The sequence below is a fragment of the Caloenas nicobarica genome, chromosome Z (genome assembly GCF_036013445.1).
Source record: "Caloenas nicobarica isolate bCalNic1 chromosome Z, bCalNic1.hap1, whole genome shotgun sequence".
Lineage (NCBI taxonomy): Eukaryota > Metazoa > Chordata > Aves > Columbiformes > Columbidae > Caloenas > Caloenas nicobarica.
The window spans coordinates 26,136,162-26,160,943 of NC_088284.1; the positions used below are offsets into that span (position 1 = coordinate 26,136,162).

At 43.3% G+C, this 24,782-nt stretch overlaps 1 protein-coding gene across 2 annotated transcripts in view; it reads right to left on the reverse strand.

The window, feature by feature from the left end:
- PLPP1 (phospholipid phosphatase 1) overlaps positions 1-23,269 on the reverse strand; it is a 69,194-nt gene extending 45,925 nt beyond the window's left edge. The window contains exons 1-2 of one of the 2 annotated variants that reach the window (XM_065655401.1): positions 23,123-23,269; positions 4,802-4,956 (exon numbers count right to left, since the gene is read on the reverse strand). In XM_065655401.1, coding sequence (XP_065511473.1) covers positions 4,802-4,956; positions 23,123-23,180 — 213 coding nt within the window. In that variant the 5' untranslated portion in view covers positions 23,181-23,269. The remainder of the gene's footprint in view (positions 1-4,801; positions 4,957-23,122) is intronic. The other variant, XM_065655402.1, reaches the window with a different exon arrangement.
- Between the last annotated feature and the right edge of the window lie 1,513 nt (positions 23,270-24,782).

Sequence of the window (24,782 nt, forward strand, 5' to 3'; positions counted from 1 at the left end):
TGTGCTCCAGGGCCCTCACCAGCTTCATTGCCCTCCTCTGCACTCTCCAGCACCTCAATGTCTCAATGGCCCAAAACTGAACACAGGATTCAAGGTGGGGCCTCACCAGCACCCAGTACAGGGGGACAGTCAACTCCCTACTCCTGCTGGCCACACTATTCCCGATACAAGCCAGGATGCTGTTGGCCTTTTTGGCCACCTGGGCACACTGCTGGCTCATGTTCAGCCACTTTCAATCAACACTCCCAGATCCCTCTCTGCCAGGCAGCTTTCCAGCCACTCTTCCCCAGGCCTGTAGCACTGCCTGGGGTTGTTGTGACCCAAGTGCAGGACCCGGCACTTGGACTTGTTGAACCTCATACAATTGGCCTCAGCCCAATGATCCAGCTGGTCCAGACCCCTCTGTATGACCTTCCTACCCTCCTGCAGATCAACACTCCCATCCAATTTGGTGTCATCTGCAAGCTTTAACGGTGCACTCAATCCCCTCATCCAGATCATTGATAAAGAGGTTAAACAGAACTGGCCCCAATACCGAGCCCTGGGGAACACCACTCATGACCAGCCGCCAACTGGATTTGGCTTTGTTCACCACAACTCTTCGGGCCTGGCCATCCAGCCAGTTCTTTACCCATCGCAGAGTACACCCATCCGGGCCACAAGCTGCCAGCTTGTCCAGGAGAATGTTGTGGGATACAGTGTCAAAGTCTTTACTGAAGTCTAAGTACACAACATCCACAGCCTTTCCATCACCTGCTAGGTGGGTCACCTTGTCATAGGAAATCAGGTTGGTCAAACAGGATGTGCCTTTCATAAACCCCATGTTGACTGGGCCTGATCACATGGTTTTCTTGTATATGCCATGTGATATCACTTAGGATGATCTGAGTTGAGTTGTGGCAAACTACTTTGTTTCCCTGAAACTCAGTGTGGCACTTTGGCCAAGTTAGAAGAACCAGACTCCTGTCCTCTCACTGATCAGTCCACCATATAGAAACTCACCAGTGGGTTGTTCCCCTTCAGCTCCTGAACAGGATAGCCAGACAAAGCTTCAGCAGGGCACCACAGAAACCCTGCTCAGAACCTGCAAGGGGAGCAGATGAAAACCAGCAGCAACTTGGTTGCTCCATTCTGCTCCTTTGGTGAAAAGGATGCTTCAGAGAGACCTCCTTTGCTCTGTGCCTCACCTTCCCCAGTCACACCTACCCTTAGATCTAAGAGATGCTGTTTGAGTGCCGCTGACTGCAGCAAGTGTAAAAAGCAAGGTGACTGCAGAAAGAGGAAAGTGATTTGGACATGAAGACACCAGAAAAGACCAACTGGACAGGATATACGCAAACAAGTATGGTTGGACTGTGCTGCAAGAGAAAGACACCGACATTAATTTGTCATTTATACTTCAAAGAGCTGATATCATGCAGACAGCTACAGAGCAAAAATGCCAGAGCAAGTACATCTTCTGAAGAGATTCCTTTCAAAATATTACTAGAGTTGCAATATATAGACACCATGCCCTAATGAGTCACAGCTTTTAGAGTTATTTAGAATTACCTTCTAGACATCTCTAAAAAGACTTGGGAAGGCAGAAGTATCAGAAAGATCTTCTGGGGTTCTTGAAATGTCTGTCATCATGGATTCATGACGTTCCAGATACCAGCCTAGACATCTAAAGAGACTAATTTTTCAAGAGCACTAGTGAGGTTTGTTTGACCCTAAGTCTCCCAATGTTCTAATAAAAAAATTGCACTTCCCATCCAGACACAGAAAACAATTTGGAAAATTGAGAAGTATTATATGATGAAGTGGCACTTGGAAGAGAATAAACATGAGCTTCTTTCCCAGACATTTTACTTCCTGATAAAATGTGGTAATGGGAGCAGACAAGGTTCAGAGCTATAAATGGTACTGTGAATTTGAAGCACTTTTTTATACATTTTTCCTCTCCTTTTTTAAAGAAGATCCCTGAGAGTTTCTAGCGCTCTTCACATACGTCTTGTAAGCTTCATAAAATGCTTTGAAGAAAAATCAATACGCACAAAGAGACGTTTTAACAATGTAATTACTCATTACTACAGGTTTTGTGTTTCTTTTCTTTGGAGTTGTTTTATACTCCACTATGGGCCTGAACCAAGCAAGACCATTTATTATTATACAGAAAGATGTTCAGGCCATTTCCTAATGCACTCCGAAGACAAGCAAGCAGTTAGAGCAGCAAACGGCATATGCATTACGTTTTGAGCATTTCTGCTTAGATTTCATGAGGCTTTAGGAACTAAGGACTACATAACTGTATCAGCAATACCTGTAAATGTTTGAATGCTAAGAGGAGGGGCTATAACCACTGTACTACTTAATTAACCTTTTTGTTTTTTCACATTGCAGATATGATTCTTTTTGCTTCCCTTAGTTTCTTGCCACAAGTTCTTTTTATTTTGTGATGTGATGAAGCTGAGGTCTAAGTCCAACTAAGGAAGAAGTATCCTATTCAAGGTCATCTGTGATGAGGGAAGTGTGCATGAAAGTGCATCTATCAACCTTTATTTGTATTAGACCCAAATTTTATCATCAATTCCTTCACTGAGAAGCCTGTTCCTTTCAGAAAGGTCTCACGTCAGGATAACATTTTTGACTAGATGTGGGATAGTCAGTGTCACTGTCCAATAAGCTTTCATGAGCCAGCTGTGTCCCTGCTGAGGATATTGACTCTGGAACATACCACCAAAAACTTAATCTGCCTTGGAAAAAGTCTCAAGTCTCCAATGAGTCAGTCCAAAACAAAAACCAGTCTGAATGTCAGAATCTCCTGTTTCCAGACTGATCAGCTTTCTCCATCCATTTTGAGTAAAGGTAAGCTGGAGCTAGAAAGCCTTCAACTGGAACTCACTTTTAACTCACTAAGTTGTACTAACCCAGATCTGATCCTCCCTAGCTCTACAGCTCTAAGTTTTCAGTAGTCAAAAATGATTTTTCACCTCTTGCATGAGGCTAAAGAACTAACTGTCTAAATCTAAAATGGATACTAAGAAAACCAGTTAGGTTAACATGCTAACTACACAGAGCAGTAATATACATGCACTACAGTGACTACTTTCTCACTAGATTCTAGAAAACCTGTGTTGCTTTAAGGTGTGTAAAACGTTCAGACTGAAGAAGTCTGATCTGGATTGCCTGTACAGTTGTTACAGAACTAGAAGTTCTTTAGAATTTTTTTGTAAACCCCTCTAAGCATGGATGTCAGAAGTGATTGTTACAATTATATACTCTAATCCCCTGCACAAAGACAGGCAACAAAAATTCAGAGTGTGAATCCTACCAGAGCATCATAGAAGAAACATATCAGACGAGACTGGAATCACTGGCAAGTCTAATTCTAAGCTACAATTTTAGATACCTTGGCAGTTAAAGTTACAATAGCTGTCCACACCACTTCTTAGATTTTTATACTTTTAAGTAAATTAACTGTAAGTCACATGTTTCTCCACTTCTTTAGAGCCAGAAAAAAAAAAAGCATTCTCAATTGACTTTCTATTACAGGAACATCCTACTCAAATCTAAAGACATTAAAAAAATTTTTTTTTAAAAAAAATCAAGCAATTCAACAAATTATCTAACTGCAACTGAAATGCTTCTTTAGAAGTCCAAAATTGCAGAGAACTGTAATTGCTAGTTTGCCTGTGCACAGATTAGGTAAAGTACACATGAATCCTACTGAAAAAGAAGTTTTCCTGGAGTTGTGCTGAAGATATGTCAGTACAATATATGTCAAAATTACAAACGTCAGACTATTTTCCTTAGAAGTGAAACTACACTAATGATAACAACAGTTGTGTCTGTCTTCTATTTGCTGCATAGGACTAATTAAAGCTTTAATAAATAAGCATTTAAGGCAAAACTAGAGTAATGCATGTAGAGGTTCCACAGATTTCTGTTTACTCATTTTAAATGACTGCTTCCATCCTTAAACCAGGTTAATAAACATTTCTTACTGATTAATTTAGCATAAACATTTATCAGAAGACCAAAGATTATGACCATCTCTAATATGGTTTGGTCAACTACTGCAGGTATAAACAAGATGTAATTTTAGGTTCAAGACTATTATGAACAATTAAATTTTAGTTCTCTAAGCCAGCTCAAACCTTACTTAGAAGCTGGATACAATCGGGCTTAAAATATTTTAGAAAAACTACCTAAGAGTTAAATTGTTCTTCGTAAAAATCATGTGGGCTTGAAAACACTAAGCCTCTTTTCTACAAGAACTACATTTTCAGCCTCTGTATCCCATTTTCAAGGGTTTAAAGAGTCATCACGTTTTTTTTTTAACTTAAGAGAAGCTACTGACTCCAAATTAGATTTCTGTACGAAGTATATAGAAGCAGCAGTCACTACTTACAGGTTTGTGCACTGAACTACACTGCAATTTTTACATTACAAGTGTTTAAGTTATCAGACTAAGCCACTCTGAACAACAGATGTATTTATTCCACAGTGTTTTGAAAGCCAGTAGTATTTTTCTTCCCAATGATAAAAGCCTAGACTAACTAATAAAGTTCAACTCCTCATCTCCATTTTTTCTGCTCCTAAACCAAATGAGATTAGAGATACTAGCAGTTAGAAATTAGTTGCAGATTTTCTGTGTAAACAGAAAATAGCAATGACACCTTTCACATGCATATAACTATACATACATGGGATTTTTGCCTATATAGACTGTCTTCTTTAACTCAGTCACAGTGCTGAACTCTTAGAAGACATACATTTTATTCCCATCACCAAAGCTCCCTATATATTAGCTACTTACAGAGAAAATGGGCAGGGTGAACCCCACTGTGTAGAGGACAGTGGATGTGATGGTACTGTCATGGAACGGATACTTGATGTTGTCATCATTACAGAAAAAGCCTCTCTGATACGGTTTTATTTTGGCCAAGTTTAGAACACCGAGGGGCAAGCCAGCTGTTGGGGGAAGGAAAACAAAAAACAAACACAAGAAATACATGTGGTTAAATTTAAAAAAAAAAAAAACAAACCAAAACAAAACCAAAACAAACTACATTTTAAAACATGCGTGAAGGAAGGTACCAAACATGCAAAATTCAGATTTCCTAAGTATCATGCAATGCACACACTTACCAAATCATTTTTATACAAATTTAGCCCTTCTAGAAGTCTGCTTCAGAAGGACTCTGAGGTTGCCCACCAGATACAGAAGTTAAGAAGCTATGGACTTCCAAGTCCTTTCATCAGTAAGGCAAGTTGCCACACGCTGAACCAAGATTATGCTTAAGAAAAACATCTGCCACTAACATGACTGAATAGTTATTGAGGGTGGGCTGCTTTTTGTGCCCTCTCCTTCACCACCTCCCCACAACATTAGCTTGTACCTGAATTACCAGCCCTGTTCTATACACTATAATCTGGTCAGTGTTTACAGAGAACAAGACAAAAATACATACAGATTTTGCTGTAGATTTGGAGTTAAAGATTTCATGCAAGTAGCTTTCATGCAGGTGAGGGGAACAAGAGAAGCGTAGAGACACCAATGGGAAATAGAGACACTCTGAATGGACTACATCTCAAGGTAATGAGATTTCTACTTTAAGAGTTGCATTTACACAGCTTCTTCACACTTTAAAAGATTTCTGCATGAAGATAACTAGGTTACTAATGTGGAAACCGAGACTTGGGTATAAATGATAGCTCTCTGAACTTGTGTGATGTGTCGCCCATTCCCTCTCTTACAAGTTCACTTCCACTAAACTGGCAGTCATGCCAAAGAGGCCATCAAGACCTCTGACAACTACATTCAGGTCTGTAACTTATTTCTGAAAAGAAGAATTAGCTAGGGAATAGACATTTGTAGGAGCAATGATCTCAGGAAACCCAAGTTTGTCATTTTACCCTACTTTCTCATTCCCTACTTTCCTTTAGTCCCCTGAATAGATCAGTGGATAAGTTATGCAATGCTATGTAATTACTGCAAAATCCTCAAACAAAACAAGTAGATTTTTGCTTGAAACAAGTTAAAATGGGCAACTAAAGTTTGTATTTTCCCCAACATCCATGTAACATGCAGTTCTTCATAAAGACACTCGATAGGTAAACTAGACGGTAAATGCAATTATCAAAGCAGAAAAGACGACTCATGGTGTAAACAAACTTCTGTACTGAAAACAAAGAACTCTTCAAAGAAATACACATGATAAGAGGTTGCTTTGATGTCTGGTGACACTTGTTAAGTTGAGTATCAGATAAGTCACTTAAAGGGGTTTTAAATAACCTCATTTCTATGTACTTCACAGAAAAGGCATCAAGAGCAAAACAGTAGGAACAGAGTGATAAATCCTGGCCCCTTGTTTGCACTGCTAAGTCATAGTGCAAAAGCACATGAAGTGCATACTGAAACTATGTGTGTTTGCCAACATCCCGACTCCTAAGAAAATTGCTACAGTCACAGAAGGCAGTCTGGCAGGAATTTAAAGCCTCCTGTGGAGCAGAGAGGATTTTTTTCCACAAAACATCTGAAATCCTAAACACTGTCCACACTTGGCCGTAACAACCAGGGATGCTGACAGAGCAAAGCACTTCGGCAGCTGCTTAGCATCCCATATAGCAAAACTGAACAAAAATGCAAATGACATCATGCTTGTGGAACTTCAGTCGCAAAATTTTTTCATGAGGTAGGATGATATACCTTGAAATTAACTGCATCTCAAGGGTTTCTCTCCCTCCTCTGCTTTAGTGAATGAGAAAAGAGCCAGAACTTGGCAGCATGCAGAAACAGCCAAAACAGAACTGCAGCCCTTCAAATACCATAGTGGCCACAACAAACTCTGAAAGTCCACTCGGATCAAAGGACATCGCTGTATGTTTGCATGTTGAGCCAGTTTTCAGCTCCGCTCAAGGCCATGGCAAGATGCCACTAACATAAGTCAGAGCCCACGTTTCCTGTTCTTATCTCCGCTGTTGCATACCCAGCGTCAGGATGATGGAGTGGCAAAGCCATTACCTATTTGATACAATCCTATCTTCTCAAACAGGTCACCAGATTTTCACATGCGGAAATCACACCCTCACAGTTAATTTAAGCAGCAGCTTGCGTTTTGCTGACTAGTCAGACATAAATACCTCTGTTTTCCAATAAAAGCTGCTCAAAACAAAATCGTGTCATTCAGTTACATTTTCAGCCTTTCAGCTCAGCCTTTCTTAGCCAATATTGCTCAGTTTTTACAGAAAGATTCTCAGGTGTTTTTCTTTGGTTCTGTATCTGGGGTTAACTTCATTAGGACAGGCTACTTTATTTTTGCCAGCTGCTGAAATATGTTCTCTAAGTGCTCCAGCTCAGAAACTAAAATACACGCCAGCAATTAGCTTGCAAACATGACAGTTCTTAGCTCAAAAATTCCAAATTTCTTGCTACCAAAGTACACAGGCTTACTGTCAAAGGTCATGCATTTTTTTCAAGGAATATTTCTTTAGGAACTGGAAGAGAACCATTACATGAATGTACATTAAAAGAGAAAGTACACTAAGTTTGTCAAGCAGGGTTTTAAGCCTACCAGCAAAACAGTTTGAATATGAAGGGATGTTTTTTGTTGTGCAACTGCAGCAGGAGAGAATTACTCACTGTGTAACCTAGTTAAGAAAGAAACTTAAGGGCTTTTTCTTTTTTTTAATTAGGAACAATTCCAGACAGTAAGCGTTATGTGCTCAGTTTTCAATAAAGAGGAAAGGAACTCAAGATTTAAATTAAGCTTTCTTTTCTTCCAATTAAATAGTCTTCCTTATGTAAAATTTGTTTATAAAAAGTAGTTTGTGAGAACTTTTACATAACCAGCAGTTATCCGAATTTTTCTGGTGCCTAAACATTTGCACATTTCTTCATACTTTTTTTTCCTTTCTACATCTCTTTTACTGAAAGGAGAAGATCTACCTTTTTGCTAAATAAGACTGATTTGACTACATTATGCAGTACTTGGAAAGTTCTTTAAAAGTGTGTGGTTTAGAGTTGGAATTAAGAAACATATTCTTACTTTTAATCATGAGATTCTGGGAAGACAAAAAGCAGTAAATAAAGAGGCCAGATGAGGACAATTTCAAAGTGACAGCAAAAATCATTCATATAGTCCATGGTAAGAGAATGAGAAATTGGATACTGGTTACACATCTCACACTAATTGCCAATTTCCATTCTTTACATTACTATTATAATTCCTAGTGCAATCTATACGATGCAGTGCTTTCCAGCAGTGGAGTAGAAGACTTCATGAAACGGTGTTTAGTTGATCATTAAACTAAATGAGTAGTAGTATTTTCACTATTGTTTATTTTACAGGGAGAGAAGACGACACTTGATACATGTAAGCAAACAGCCCTGAAATTTTCACTATAAGAGAAAACAAACCAAACCAAACCCACTAATGGACATAGCAGGCCAGTAAGTATTGCCACCACAGATGCCAAGCATCTCCATGACCTTTAAGCAGGCTGACTGTACACTGAACTCCTGAGGAATGCATGTTCAGTTTCATTAGCTTCTACAAACTGGAGGAAAGGGTGACCAAGATCTAGTGAAAGGTTGCAAGGCTAAAAGGTAGTCTTACGGATCAGCTCTCATGTCTTGTCCTCCTCGCCCTTTTTACCTAGCCAGTGTCAGCAGTAACCTGAGGGTGCTCTTCTGATTTAGGTAGCTCTATACCTTAAGGAATCATAATGGCTCAGTTGTTATTCATATCCTCCAAAGCATGACCTTCAGCTGTAACAAAAGACTGTTTCTTGAAGCTCCATATGCTTCAGAATCAGAACTGGAGTTTCTCTATTGTCTGTTAAACTTTGTCTAGTTGACCAACAGCTTCTGTGCTGTTTTGCTAGGTAGCAGTAAGAAACAGACAGCAGTCCTCTGATCTTTTTTTCCCTCTGCTTTAATTATACACACAAAACAACCTGATCACTCAGGTGGTCTGGAACTGGCCCATCCAAGACATTGTAGAAGATGGGGAGACACTCCTCCTGCGATGCTCACGCAGACTCTGTCTAACCCTGAAAGCTATGGCAGTAATAACAAGGTTGGATAGAAGAGAGACTGCAGAGATTGGAAGACTTTACCTATGAAAGACAGGTGAAAAAGCTTCATACACGTGGACGAGAATAAAAGCACAAAGGATGAAGAGGGAGGAAGGCAAGGCTGGTATTTGAATCACTGAGCGGGGGTTGCAGGTAAGAAACAGCCGTAAGTTTTTGGCTAGAACTATACAGGGCAACACAGATTTGTACAGAGCAAAACTAATCTAGCTGAAGTAGTTACATGGCGCTATGCTGAGTTCACAAGGCATTTCCAGCTCAAGCCAGTTGTAACATAGTTTCCATTGAAAACCTACAGATAATTCACAGTAATATCAATAGCCTTCAGGGAACCCATATTTAACCACATCTGGCACGACACAAAAGGCTGGAAGGGCAGTCCAGGGTGGAAATCACTGTGAGAATGGTTCTCCACCCACAGAAAGGGACAGGTAACTGAAAATGAGACCCAATGGAAAGGGGAGGTGAGGTCTTCCTTAAGGAGAAAAAAAGGAAAAAGGAAAAAAAATTGTTGATTTGTTATATCTTTTTTAAGATGAAAACAAAAAAGCAATTTAAATTCCACAATTTATCCTACTATAAATGGTAGTGCTGGATACCAAACTGTATCCTTTTACAATGTGTGTAAACACTGCACTATCACTTCAATTTGTGGCATTTATCAGACCTGTAACTAGCATTAGGTGCTTAAGTTTAGAGGCATAAGGAGTTTGATTCTGATACTCAGGTGTCCATTTGGCTTTGCCAAGAAGCTGCATGGGATATTTTTCCCTAAACTGGTGAAAATAAGAATTTATCATTGAATTAGCCTCTTTTACAGCTGGCAGTTGCCATAAATATCTAAGAGCAGCAGAGAATATTGTTCAACAGGAGGTAGCTTCAGGTCTCAAAATGCTGCTTGTGTTCTATCTAAAATTTAGGAACATTTCTTAATTAAGTCTATGGACACAGTTTCGGATGGGTCTTCCATTTAAGAGTATTAAGGTTTATATCTGAAAGGAAAGAGGCTCTTGAAGTTTCTAACCCTTTCAGTTGTACCGTACCATCTAGTTCAGAAGCGAGTGGTGCTCACAAAACCTGGCTACACTTTCAAGGGGGACTCAAGACAATCTAAACTGTCCTGCCTGTCTCTCACCTCTGCCCACCCACTGCTATCCCCTTCCTTGCCACGGCACCAGCTTTTCACACCAGCCTGTCCAAAAAAAAGAGAAAACCCCCATGCCCACACAGAGGTTTTTCAGGAGCACTTAGTCAGGCACTCAGCCAGATGAACATTAGAGCTGGGGTGAAGAACAGGAACATGCAGCCAAGGGTGTGCAAGAAGGGGAAACAAGGACGGACCGGCCATAGTCTCAGACCAGATAAAACACCACATGAAATTGTTTCCTGGTCAATGCTTTAAGTCAGCTGTAAGTAGTAGTTCAAAGGAATGCGTTGTATTTTTTGTAAACATCCTTTAATTAACCCAATTGGCCTCCTTATCTGTGGAAGTGACCAAATCTTCACTTGAGGCTCTGTGCCATCTTAAAAACTTGTGCTCACTTGCTGTTTCAAGTTCTCCAGGACACATAGACTCCTACCTGGTCCTCAGTCAGGAAGTTCCACTCATCCAGACTACTGAATATCTAGAAACTGGGAGAAAGGCAGTCACCCTTAAGGGAGACTATGGCAAGGGAGAATATTCTAGATGGATTATTAACCATAATCCAAAGCTTTTTCCTCATGCTGTACTGAATTCACAAGTGCTAATTAAGAGAAACTGTACTAGACTAACATGAGACTAAGAAGAATTTTTGTTTTTCTACAGTTACCCTGAAAAATAGGATCAGTACATTCTGCACTTGATATGCTGACACAGAAAGTCAGCTTTGGCTTTTGTAAAGAAATCCACAATTTACAGTTAAATTGGAGGTTGTCAAACAGGAATTCTGGCTGTATTGGAGAAATAATTACCATAAAACCCAGCAAATAAAAGCCACAAAACAGATCAATTACTCAGCTAAAGGCTGCTTATTTAAGAAAAAGGCACTTTTCATAGCTTACATTCTTATTAGAGAGATGATGCTGCTAAATAACCCTACAGACAGATAAATGTCCTCATTCTGAGCTGAACCTATATGCTAGTAATTATTACTGAGGAAAAGGGAGAAATTAAGTTCTCTCAATCTTACACGTGTATTTTTGCTTTTTATTTTCAGCCAGGAAAACCATGTCTGCTTTTCTGCTCATTTTGCAAGGCAGTCTGAGGGAAGGGAGAATGCCAGAGATTTAAAGAAACCGAGATAGGACAACCTCATGCTGCTGGAGAGACTTTGGGAGCATCTGTAAAAGAGACTGTTCTTTGCAGACAAGTGGATGTGCTGAAAATTTATTTCCATGAGCAGTCAAGAAAGAAGTTGTGATAGAATCAACACCTCTTACACAGGAGGTTCTGGGAATACAGAAACATGCTAAGAGGTAGATGAGATTAAAAATATATGAAAGTATTTACACTTTTGACACCTGGAGGTGAGGGACATGCAAAAGAAAAATACACTATTTATTTTCAGTAGCTGAAATGAGCTGGCAGCCCACAACTCACCTCCTAACCACTTTAAAGGACTTTATCTTACTTTTCCAACCCTGGGAATGCAAAATATTTCTAATATCAGCACACTGATTGTTCTGATAACGCCAGAAGCTGTGCTAGGCTTCAGTAAACAGGAGATATGTATTTAAAAGCCTGAACTACATTCTAATCTCTGCTACTAGTCTACTTGCAACTATACACTACTTACATTTTTATTTGTTTTCTGATATATTATTTGGCTAGCAGAGAAGCCAGATCAGCAGCCTGACGACAGTTTCACTAAATGACTCTGCCTTTCAATTTTGGTTGGGCAAAGGCAAGGGTGGTGGAGGCAGCACATGAAGGAAACCTTCCTCTGAGCTAGACCAGCCTCACCACAGCAGAGTGCAGTTTCTAGTCCAGTCATCTAAGAGCAGAAAACTACATCATCTTCTAGTGTCTCTGCATTCAACGTGGAAGCACAAGTTCAGTCATCTACGCTGCCAATCCATTAGATCAAGTCACAACGCTTATTTAAGAATATTCACACTGACAAGGGTATTCTCCCTTATTGCTACATTTTCAATCAAAAACCTCAACTTTTAGAACCATTAGGTACCTGTAAGTCTAAAAAACATGCAGTTGTGTCTCCTGTGAGCACTTACAGAAGAACAAATACTAAAAAAAAAATGCTGAGAGACAGGGCAGTAATATATCCTAGCCTGCTCTACTGCTTACACATGGAAAAATCCGTGGCTCAGGTGAGCCAGCTGTAGGTCACAAGCAAAGGCTGTGCCCTGGGCCCTGCTCCTTTTGGGGGGCAGAGAAGGTCCAAGTTGACAGCCACCTGGAACTCACTAGCAGTTCACCCAGAGGGGCAGAGGCCAATTGCCCTGATTACTGACAGACCTGACAGAAAGATTAATAGCTAAAAGACAGAGATGGACAGGTCAGCAGCTCCTTGTGCTGCAGTGCTCGTAGCAGGGGAAGAACAGAACTGCCTGCAGCCACAGCAAGCAGGAGCAACTTCTCCCACTACAACCCTTCCTGTTTAGGAGGAACTAAATATTTAATCACTGCTTGCATTGTGTGCTCAGTGTTATGTTCAGTGTTAAAGGCTTTAACTGTGTTGTCCAGAGAATTAAGAAGTCCACAGGTACAAAACTATGTCCATAGCCCCCAAATATCAGGAACTGCATACAGTCTACCTAAAGCACTGAGCTTAGGGACAGGGAAAATACAGAAAAAAACCTGAACTATCCAGGTCAGCTGTTGGCAAGACAGTAAGGGATTTTTTTTTTTTCCTGCAGGAAACACCAACTCTGAATGTCATTTAAGACCAGTTCTCTTTTAAACTCCAGAAGTTATAACTAGTTTTTCATTTTAATCTTTGTTTTGTGGAAGTACACAGCAAAAGGCTTTCAGAGTATTTCACATATAGCTACACACCCTGACCCAAAATAACATTCAGTCTCTAGAAATATAATAGGCAATTAGCTGTTAGGAGTGTAAATGATCTTTTTTTCCAATGAGTCTTACAAGCATAATGATGTTTTATTTAAAGAGTCTTTATTAAAGTCAGGCCTTACAATGGCAGTGCTACAGAGGGACTCAGAATTTCCATTAAGTTGTCTACCTGGTCATCCATCTGAACATCATTTTATACCAGGGGTGTCAAACTCATTTTCACTGGGGGCCACATCAGCCTCGCAGTTGCCTTTGAAGGGCCGAATATAATTTTAGGCCTGTATAAATGTAACCTGTTTTATACTGTACACACTGCTGCATGCAACCATGTTTAAGAGCAGTATTTCTAATTATCAGAACCACGTTTTTTCATGGTACACTGAAGTTTGTAGTGTCTAACAGCACATTGAGAACATAAGATCTGTATTAAGCTAGATCTAAGTAACATTTTAAAAGGAAAAATGACAATACCCTATATATTTTGGAGCTATCAGAGCAATTGTTCTGTACTGCTTCAAAAGAGTTCCTGAGCAGTTCTTTTAGCCAGACTTTGTAAAAAATATTTATACAACATTGCTCTTGATGCTTGAGTATAATGAAAAATGGCATAGCATAGGAAGTCTTCAGTACTCACATATTAGAGCAGGTGTTGCTTTCCAGTTTCGGTAGAAATTATCAGCATTAGATTTGTGATCTTAGTTTCTATATATTAATGATTAGAGCTTTCATTTTCTAGTGTTAATGACTGGAGTCTTAAGATTCCAGAAAAGATGGGAGGAATGACAAGCAAGTGAGTCTGCAAGCAGAAACAGCAAACTTACTTCCACTCCCAGGATCTCCATTAGCATTAGACCCAGCCACCATACTGGCTCGGAGTATTCTAACTGAATACTGGTACCGCGGTACAGGCTTACCCAGGGAAATTAAGGCTTCGGTTTTATTTCACTGAGTCAGCAAAAAGCTCCAGAACGCATTTAAGAAACACCAAGAAAAGCAGACACTGACTAAGAAGATGATATTTGGAATTTAATGGGGAACAGTTCCTGACTGGAGCTATTTGCAGGGCCCAGTGTCACTGCCTCCCTTCTGTACCTCAGCATGAAAAGCCCTCTTGACCCCTTAAGGGCCATATATGCTCCCCATTAGGTTGCTGCACATCAGAACGTTCCCTGTTTACATGTTTTATTCTCTTCCTTCAGCTTATGGTATGCACAGTCCATTGCCTTTCTGATACCTTAAAATAAGGTAGGTAAGCTTACATACATATGTGTTCCTTACTATCCCAGTACTCCAGTTTCAGAGAATATTGCACCTAGTGTTAAGTTTCAGTGACTTGGTCATCCAAGACTCAGTCAGAACAGGCTTACAGTAATCTGCAATAACAGAACAAAGTTTAAGGGACAAATATGCCATAAGATTAATTTGAGGGAAAAATTCTACCTTATTATAAGAGAGGCAGAAGCTACTCAAGATGCTGCAATTTGATACAGAATCCCTACATTTAGAGGCAAAAAAACTGAGCAAAACTCCTGTTTGGTACAGCTTCCTCCTTCCCTACGAAAGGAATCACATAACAAAAACCTGTGACCCTTCTATATCAGGAATGACCAGTCAACATCTTATACCACCTTATGGGATCAAGCAACCTTCATGTGGTCCCTCTGAAAGCTGCACCACTAGCAATGACAGCCAAAGGGAAGGAGGCACTAAAATCCAGGCTAAGTCTGGCACGATCCATTGCTTTATCTGCAGCATCACAGAAATAAGGCTGTATTGATATGGCCCTTGCATGCCTCCAGTTCCATTTAATAGAATCAGGGTTCTGATCCCTGACCTGACATACTCGCCCTTTTTAATTTAAAATTAAAAACAAAGCAACCCCCTCCCCGCCCCCCAAACACACAACTATTCTCCTGTTGCCGGATATCAAGATGCCACATGAATAGGAGATGCCAAAACCGTGCTGAATTGTAATACAAATAAAACTGAAGGGAACACACTTCTGAGTCAGACTGCCTCTCGGTTACAGCTTTTTAGAGATGAATCAGAGAAGGCTATAACAGAGCAAGACCAGCCTACTAATGCTTCTTGTACTGGTTGTTTCAAATCCTGTAACTCAATATAACAGAAAGAGTGTTTGATAAGTGCACCAAACAGTTTCAACATTATTTTCTGTATCATATTCTGCTAAAGAAGCTTACTAGGCTCTACTTTTGGCTTCTACATGAACAAGCAGTCTTGAGTTTAAAAGCTGGACCTGACTGTGCTAGAAGGATTCACATGGCAGAGAATCTGACAAAAGTAGTTTGAAAGACAATGCAAGTTGATCAAGACAGTTTTTAGTTCTGTGCCTCTGAGATCAATCTTGTAACTTGGGCAGGAAAATTCCTCCCAGAAAGTGGGTTAAGTCATTAACAGCTGATTGTCAAACAAGAAGATACAAGCAGAAAATCATTAATATAAACAAAGGGCACAGTTTTCTTCCAGTTTTTAATCTGCAGGACAACACTACTCTGGCTGGAAAACTGTTTGTGGGTCTGCTCACAGGAGGGAACTGAGGTCTACTGCTGCAGCTGAATGGATTATCAACAACTACATTGTTCTAACAAAACAGTCTAGGAAAGCATCTTAAGGAAATCTGGCTTCTTCAGGATAGCTTTAAATGGTTTTATTTCTGTCATATAACTAGGCTAAAACTAGTCACTCACTACTTATCCATTACTCAAATTTCTAGTGTTTATGGATTTTTCAGTTGTCTTCAGTCAACTGTTTTTCTTGATTAGTGCCAAGAAAAAAGAGCTTCCTTTGCAGGACAAGAGAGAGGGCAAGGAGCCAGCTCCTTGTACCATCACCACCCCCCTGAGCAGACACAGCAATAATCAAGGCCATACCAATAAATCTGACTTTTTTCTAAAGCCATACTTCTATGGGCAGTATATTTTGAAAATAAGGTTCTACATAATTATGTTCAGCACTTTTTTCCCCTCCCCGTCATCCAAGGTGAGTTTAATTCTCCCGGACTAATTCTGCAAAGAGCATTATCAGTTGTCTGGGATAACTCCAAGTCACTTGGAAGGCTACATACAAAGCCTGAACTCTCTCTCATCATCAGGTACCTTACAGAGTTAGGTCACATCTTGCTACGTGCTTCTGTGGCTCCAGACACAGGTCACAGATAGGGGACTAACAGCTTTATCCTGTCATCAGCATCGGGGTCAGTGCAACAGTGCTCTTACATAAAACTAAGCAGTAACAGGCAACCAGCAGTCAACTGCTTCTATGTCCTCTCACACCAGGGCTGCAATTGAGCGGGTTCCAAACAAAGCCGCGTTTAGTCAATATGAGTTTTAGTCAATATGAGTTCATACCACCCAACTCTTTGAAACCAGGTCAGTGCATTGAATCAGCACAGGCTCAAACAAGCACCTAAGCAGCTACAAAGGTAAGGCAGGACCTCATCAACTACGAGGGATGAGCTATTTCATTGTTTAGCTTTAGTGTGGTACTTAATTTTCCACAGAAAATGCCAGAAGCCCCTTTCCTCCCACTCCCTTAAGCAAAGGTCACCAGCTTCGCATAAGCGTATTGCAAGAGTCTGTCTGTTTAAGGTCAAAGAGTCACCAGGGCTCAAGCAGCTGGTAGGGAACCTCACTGCTGACAAGCATCTTCCTCTATTATGCCAAGAGGAAATAATATAGCGCTGAGTTCCAGATTTGGCTCTTAGCAAGGCATTGGAAGGTGAATTAGGAGTTAGCTATCACTGTAAGAAGTGCAAGAACTTCTCTTTTTGAGACAGGGGTTAGCCAGAGTACAAGATACACTTTGACAGCAATACCTGGCAGAGCAAGAACCGATTGCTGACTTTGAATAGTGTTCATTAACTAGTCAAGTTCTAACCTGAAGCTTTTCTGAAGGCTTACTAGCAAGACAGAGAATCTTTGGGTAGATCATCTTTACATGGAGGAAAACAAAAAGTGACTCTTGCCAAAGACAGTAACAAGGGACAACATCACAACCACAGTATTCAGTCTTATGTGCTCAAGAAAGCACAGTGTGAAAGGGAAGGCAAGACTTTCCCTGTTTTAGGCAACCACCATGTTTCCAATAAACCGAGAGTCAACTTAATGAGAATCATCTTATGGTACCTGGGTAGACAGTGCCATTTAAAGATAGGCTGCTCTTCCACATGAACCTGTTACAGCTTTACAGCGTATTCATGCACTGGAAGATTTAGCATCCACATGACATGGAAAATAAGGATGGTGACACATATGTCAGTGAGTCACAAGTAATAGTGGAGGAGGTTTTATTTGAACCAGGGCAATCAGGAAGTGCTAACCCACATAGAAGGCCTTCCTTGACCAAACAGCAATACCTTATTCATGACAGAGACGACTGCCTTCAGTGACGGCAAGTAAACACTCCCAAAAGGGAAGAATAGCACCTAAAGCAAAAACATTGTACAAGGTGTGCAAAGCGGTCCCAGGCATCTCACACACTGCAAAAGCAAACTCGCCTGCCCTGTACACATGTATCTGCTGTTTATCACACAACATTCCTGCAGTCTTTACCTAGTAAGCTTAAAAGAGCGAGGTAAGCATTTAGTATTCCTGAGTTTAGTCCACATGTTGTTCTGTTCAGAAGACTAGAACTTCTCATTCCCTTACTCAGAAGTAGCTCCATGACACAAAAAGAAAAAAAAAAATAGACTGCCACAGTCCCACTGTTCCCACCACCTGCCATGTACCAACCCCCTTCTTTGTCCCACAAGTACTGCTTGCAGCTCAGGGTACCTCAACACCCAAGCAGCAGGTAGCCCCACTGCTAGAAAACAGCTGCACACTAGGGAAGTCTTCAGTCAGCTTCTGGAACCAGCATGGGACAGGACTTGGAGAGAAGGGGGGAAAAAAAAAAAGAAATCAACACATACAAACAATTAAATTTAAAACTGCTGTAGATTGTAGTTATCTTTCACTATTTCCAACATATTAGAGAAGAGTGGATCAGAACAGTGAGGGGCCAAATTCTTTAAAGACATCAATTTTTCCAGTCTTTAGCTGTATGTATTCTTGCACTACACCAGCAATCACAAATTGACAAGTATACTCCCTAATTACTTATAATAGCTTCTCAGTGATTGCATAGTTAGGCAAGTGACTAAAGACACAGTTCTGTTGTACTGCATCCCTGCACTCAAGTTAGGCATGAATTGCAACAAGCACGGACCAGGTACAAGTTGTCCTAGTTTAGTGGCACCGATAATGTTTTCCTTATTGCTTCAGTCAACTCTGCAGAACTTACTTTACTCTGACTTGGTCTTAGTGAGAATTTGGTCCAAAGGTATTTAGTATTTAGTAGTTCTTCCACTCACTACAGGAAAATTACCACGGGTTTCCCCAACTTTGGTCTTTAAGTGTTGTTAACCTGCCTTATTGAAGAAGCAGCCTGATTTGCAATCAAACAATAGACCTGTAACAGTGCCACGGAGTTTAAGTATAGTGCTTAATGAAGACATCAGTCACAAGCTAATTAACAAAGTTATTAAAATAAGCTGGTTTTTTCATGACAAATTTAAAGTGTAATAAACCATAAGAATCAAGTCTCAGTATTGGCAAAAACTGGTTTTACTGTTGTCATTCCATTTACACATCTGTGCCATGCTACACAAAATGTCCCTCCATCAGAAGAACAAAGAGACACAAGTAAAGTATGCAGAAAACCTGCAGTCCAGGCCACTCATGCTTTCTGGTAAAGGAAGAAGTTGGCCACTGTCTGCTGGACCGCAGAATAAGGGAGCTGTTGCCCGCACTGCAGATCTGCACACACACACACCCCCCCAGTGCTGCAGATCAGCACACACTCACAGAATGCAGATGTGGCCTCGTCACACTATTTAAGGACAGACGCTGCAAAAATCTGCAGGTTTTGGGTTTTTTTGTTTTTGGGTTTTTTTTTGATTACAGAATATTAAACTAGTTTAATACTGAAACAGTAGTATCACGCAGAAGGAAAGAATTATCATCCTGATAATAAAGAGAATTCTTAATTTTCTTAGGGCACCGAAGACTGCTTTCCCTGGATTCTCTCTCTGGATTCTCTCTCCCTTACTGGGTGGAAAGGTGGACAAAGGAGTGAGTTTCCTTAAATGCCAATGAAGAGCAACCTGAGACTTAAGTTTCAGGCAGCAACTGATCTAATAGCTTAATGCCACATAAAGGGGGAGATGCCGCTCTCCCATGCTGCCTGCTCTTTCTTGATCTGTTTTTTAGCCTCTTATCTCTCTTCCATCTTGGGCACTTGTCACACCTTTCAATAAATCCATTTAAATCACCCCAAAAATCACAGTAAAGCTCTTTCCCTTGCTTCCCTTTTGGAAAACTTGCACTGGGAGAGTTGAACCTGCAGAAAGAATAGTTTGACTAGAACAGGAGCAAGTAAGCCACAGGCACTTACAATCAGAGTTACCCACTTATGTAGCAGTGAGCTTATGGATTAGGCAAGTCGCTGTAACTTGAAGTGATTTCCTTAGGTTTTTTTTTCTGTCTAAAATTGCTGAGACAATGAAATTAATTATTCTTCCCCATCTTCACTTACTACATGGAAGGTAGGGGCAGGAAAGGGAGGAGAAAAAAGATCACCTCTGTAACAAGTGACAGTATCAGTTACCTTGGGGATCGCAAGAATCACAGAATGTTTAGGGTCAGAAGGAACCTCTGGAGATCAGCTAGTCAAACCAACCTGCTAAAGCAACCAGTATGCTACTGGTAGCCCTTTTTCACAGAATCACAGAATCACAGAATGTTAGGGATTGGAAGGGACCTCAAAAGTCCAATCCCCCTGCCAGAGCAGGAAAACTTAGGTGAGGTTACACAGGAAGGCGTCCAGGCGGGTTTTGAATGTCTCCAGAGAAGGAGAATCCACAACCCCCCTGGGCAGCCTGTTCCAGTGTTCTGTCACCCTCACTGAGAAGAAGTTTCTTCTCACATTTAAGTGGAACCTCTTGTGTTCCAGCTTGAACCCATTACCCCTTGTCTTACTGTTGGTTGTCACCGAGAAGAGCCTAGCTCCATCCTCGTGACACCCACCCTTTATATATTTATAAACATTAATGAGGTCACCCCTCAGTCTCCTCTTCTCCAAGCTAAAGAGACCCAGCTCCCTCAGCCTTTCCTCATAAGGGAGATGCTCCACTCCCTTAATCATCTTTGTGGCCCTGCGCTGGACTCTCTCCAGAAGTTCCCTGTCCTTCTTGAACTGAGGGGCCCAGAACTGGACACAATATTCCAGATGAGGTCTCACCAGGGCAGAGTAGAGGGGAAGGAGAACCTCCCTGGACCTACTAACCACCCCCCTTCTAATACACCCCAGGATGCCATTGGCCTTCTTGGCCACAAGGGCACAGTGCTGGCTCATGGTCATCCTGCTGTCCACCAGGACCCCCAGGTCTCTTTCCCCTACACTGCTCTCTAATAGGTCATTCCCCAACCTGTACTGGAACCTGGGGTTGTTCCTGCCCAGATGCAAGACTCTACATTTCCCCTTGTTATATTTCATTAAATTTTTCCCCGCCCAACTCTCTAGCCTGTCCAGATCTCGCTGGATGGATTTTTGCAGTAGAATGGGCTACCATACCAAGATTAAGAGTTCAGTCCTCAACTGAAGCTGGTCTACATAGACTTAAACTTTCAGTATGGCACGGTTAAAGATGTTTTCCCTTAGAGGCTTCTTCATGGTCTCTTTAGTGGAGATATTAGGTATCACATTATCAATACCTGCAAGTCAATTTATCTGGGCAGCTACCTCGGTCATTTGAGCAGATATCAAAGTACACTTGGTGGGGGAGAAGGCAAGGAAAAAGCGAGAGTTAGAAAAAGAGTCCACAATCAACAGGAACCATTTCTCACACAGAAAAAAAACCCCACCAAACCAAACAGATCCTCCCTTTAGACACATATGCTTAAGACTATGTTCTTCTAAGTGGCTGTCTCAATCACATGGGAGCCAGGGAGAGGAGGAAAATAATTTGGTTCTATATCCAGTATCTGTCCCATTCCTACACTTACGTATTTTTGTCTCAGCTAGAGTTTCACTGAAACCTGTAACTCAATGTGTTTAAAGTCGCAGGTGTCAGGAGTCTTTATGTTATGCACTGCCTGCATTTTTCCTCCTACTAGTAGGAAGTAAACAAGCCCAAGGGAAAACAAAAAGTCTGTCAACCCTCCAGCACACCGAGGCATCAGATTAAAGCACCTGTGATCCAAATGCTACCTGGTGGCAGGGGAAGGTGTGTGAATCGATACTACACTGCAGAGAAAGGCCAAGAGTCTAGCCCCCAGCTAATAACTTGAGACAGAAGCAGGGGAAAACCCTTATTCTTTTAGCTGGATAGCCCTCAAGTCATATGCTTCCTACAGTCTTAATTTTAATATATTTTATTTGCCTTGATAACTCAAGATGACTTAGAATATGCACACAGTCTTTAAAGAGACCAAAATATATGCACAGTGCAAACTTTTTCCTAATTAGAAAGATTTTATAATGACAGTTATCAGGACAGACAAAACTGCATGACTGGCCATGAACGCAGCATGAAAGTTTAAGCCTCGCTACAGCATAGCTTTGTAAAACTTCTGATCTGAATAGAGACTGCTCCTCCCAGGCTACATCCACTTATTCTCCAAAAGCTCTCTCATAAAACATTTTTTTCAAGCCACTGCATCATTCACTGTAATTTTCTTCTTCAATGCCATTTAGCTACAGGTACCATTGCCATTCAAAGCATCTAGCAAGATAGTGTTGGTCATTATGTTCATACTGATGCTACAGACATCTTATACACCATGAGAGACTTCATGAGCCAGACCTGCTTGAGTGAACACCACTCACTGAACGCAACAAGCAAGTGCTTAGATGTATTACCGAAATGCTGTTCTCATTCAATTAAGAAGCAAACACCCCAAACTAACACTTGGGCCAAGAAGCACCTCTTCAGATACTGAAGACACTTTCCTGACTCTCAACACCCAGGAGTCACAACTCTTTACAGAGTAAAATTTCCCCTTTGCTAATTGATAACTAACGTCAGTACTCTTTACAGCGTGTCGCGACATAAAAGGAGAAAATTAACCCAAGTTGAGAGGCCATGATGTTTTTAACAGACTGAAAACAGAAGACAGCAGCACTAGGAAGGTGTTACTGGTACTGGCTAAGACAAGATTCGCAGTGCCGCGCCAGCGTGCTGTGGCTGTGAGGCTGGACACGGGGCCACCACCGCACCGAGGCGCCGCTCCCGCCCCCACACGCGTCCCTCGCTGCCGCACGGGCAGGAGGACACAACCGTCACGTTCTAACAAATACCCTATTCCACTTCCAGCCCTCACCTAGAGCACGAGTTCAGCTTCGCCGAGGCCGCACACAGCTCCGGTCTCACACCGAACCTCTCGGCTGCTGCACGCCACGTCCGGCGCCAGCGCCGCCGCAGCCGTGCCTGTGACGCCGGACAGCGCTCCCCCCGGCCCGGGTAACACGCACATCCCAGGCCGCAGCACTCACCTTCCCCGCACAGGACTTTGCCGCAGCCGGCACAAGAGGGCAGGGAAGAAAGAGGAAGGCCAGCAGAGAGAAGAGGGAGCTCCAGACAGATGTCAGTGGATAAGCGGCAGCAGCTCCATCCCCCCCAGGACCTTTCCCTTCCCAGCCCGCGGCCCCGGCGGGGGCGGCAGCGGCCAGATTGCTCCGGGCGAGGGCCGGGAGGCCGCGGCGCCGCCGTCCGCCCGGTGCGGTGGGCAAGGGAAGGGGAAGGCGGGAGGAGGATGGGGGTGAAGGGGCGGCAGGCAGCGGTGGAGGCGGCAGACACGCACAGCGGAGGCGCAGGCTGCACGGAGCCCCGCTCCGGGGTGGTGCCTGGCGCCGCGGGGCAGGGGAGGCGAGCATGCCGTTAGCGCGGCGCCGTGCGGGGAGGGAGCGGAGCGCAGCGCGGCGCCCCGGGGGCGGCTTCCCTCGCCCCGCCGCGGCCCGCCGACCTACCCAGCGCCACGCAGACCACGTCCAGCGCCACGAAGGGCAGCCGCGTCCTGTCAAACATGCTGGCAGCGCCGGGCGCCCGGCGTCAGGCGCGGTGACAGCCCCGGCCCGAGGGGCGGGGGCGCAGCGCAGGCGGCCGGGAGGGGCCGGGCCGGGAGGGGCTGGGCCGCGGCTGGGCGCCGCGCTCCGAGCCAATGGCGCCCGCCCCCTGCGATCCCAGCGCCGCCGCAGCCGCCGCCCGCACTGCGCTACTGCCACCACTGCGGCGCCCACCGCGGCTTTAAGGCGGGCGGGCGGCAGGGAGGGAGGGGCGGGATGGCGGCGGCGCCTCCGCCCGCCCCTTCTCGCCGCTGGGACGGCCCGCCGCCGGCCGCGCTTCAATGGCAGGCGGAGCCGGCCAATCGCGCGGCGGCCCGCCCCCGGCCCGCCCCCCGGGAGCCCCTCTCCGCGGCGCCCGCGCCCCGCCCCTCGCCCGCGGCTCCGCGCTGCCCGGCGCGGCTGGCGCGCCCTCAGCGCCCGGGGAGCTGCGGCGGGGCCGGCGTCGCCGGAGGGAGCGCCTCGGTCGCCGCCCGTGCTCTGCCTCCACCTGCCTGCCCGGCCCTGGCCCGAGGCCGTGCGGGCCGTGGCGCGGAGCGCGGCCCGCGGGGCTGCCCGCGGGGCGGCCGGGCGGCGGGGAGGGCCCCAGCGCGGTGTGCGAGGCGCCGGGCGGACGCGGGGCCTCCAGCCGCCGCGGCCCCTGGGCCTGCCCGGCAGAGCTGCGGGGCGCTCCGCTGCTGCTGACACGGGGGGTTTTATTTTTGTTTCTTTTTCAATAAGAAGGAGAAAGCTGCTTCCACTTCAGGAAGAGCGTTGGAAAATTGCAAAAGAGCGGAGAAGTTGAGTTTCAGCCCAACCCAAAACAATCTCTTTCCCTTGTTAAAAGATTTTGTTTGGAAAGAAAATAGTGACCGACACAAAATGTTTTCTGCATACATAACCACATTTTTATTTTAACAGCGTTTACCACAAAACGGAGAACTTTATTCACCAGTGGTGTTAGTGCTGCTGGGCACAAACTGATCCCTCGCGCCTTGAGCACATCTGTGTTTTGTTCTAGGTGGGACGTGCTTCCCACACTCAAAGCATCAGGCATGAACTTTTCTGCGATTTCTCATCTATTCCACCCTCTAATTCTGTAAACAGCCTCACGTTGTATTATATCCTAAAGGCTGAATAACAGGTTTGGCAGATCAACAAGGGAAACAAGTTCTTGAGGTGGAAGTGCCTCACTAAATACGCTGTATCTTCAATTCAGCCACGCTGCCTAAAAAAGGTACATAAAGCAGTTCCATATAAAATACATAAAGAAGCTCTACAGCCTTTACAGAAGTTCCCGATTTCACCTCAATGCCTAAGAAGCATCCCAGGTACAAATCATGACAGCTCTAGAGATTTAACCTACCCTTGATTTCTGTAAGGGTAATTTACAAAGCACATTTTCCTGTGCAAGTATTCTGGGATGGTCTCATGGAGGTCGAAAACTCCAGTATTGTCTTAAAATGCAGAAAGTCATGGAAAAAATTGGCGCACAACCTGGCAAGGATGAAAACTGGGCTTATCTTTGTGAGAACTGCTGCTGAAAGAAAAGTGTGCAATCTACTCTGCTTTTCACAAAGCTGGGGAT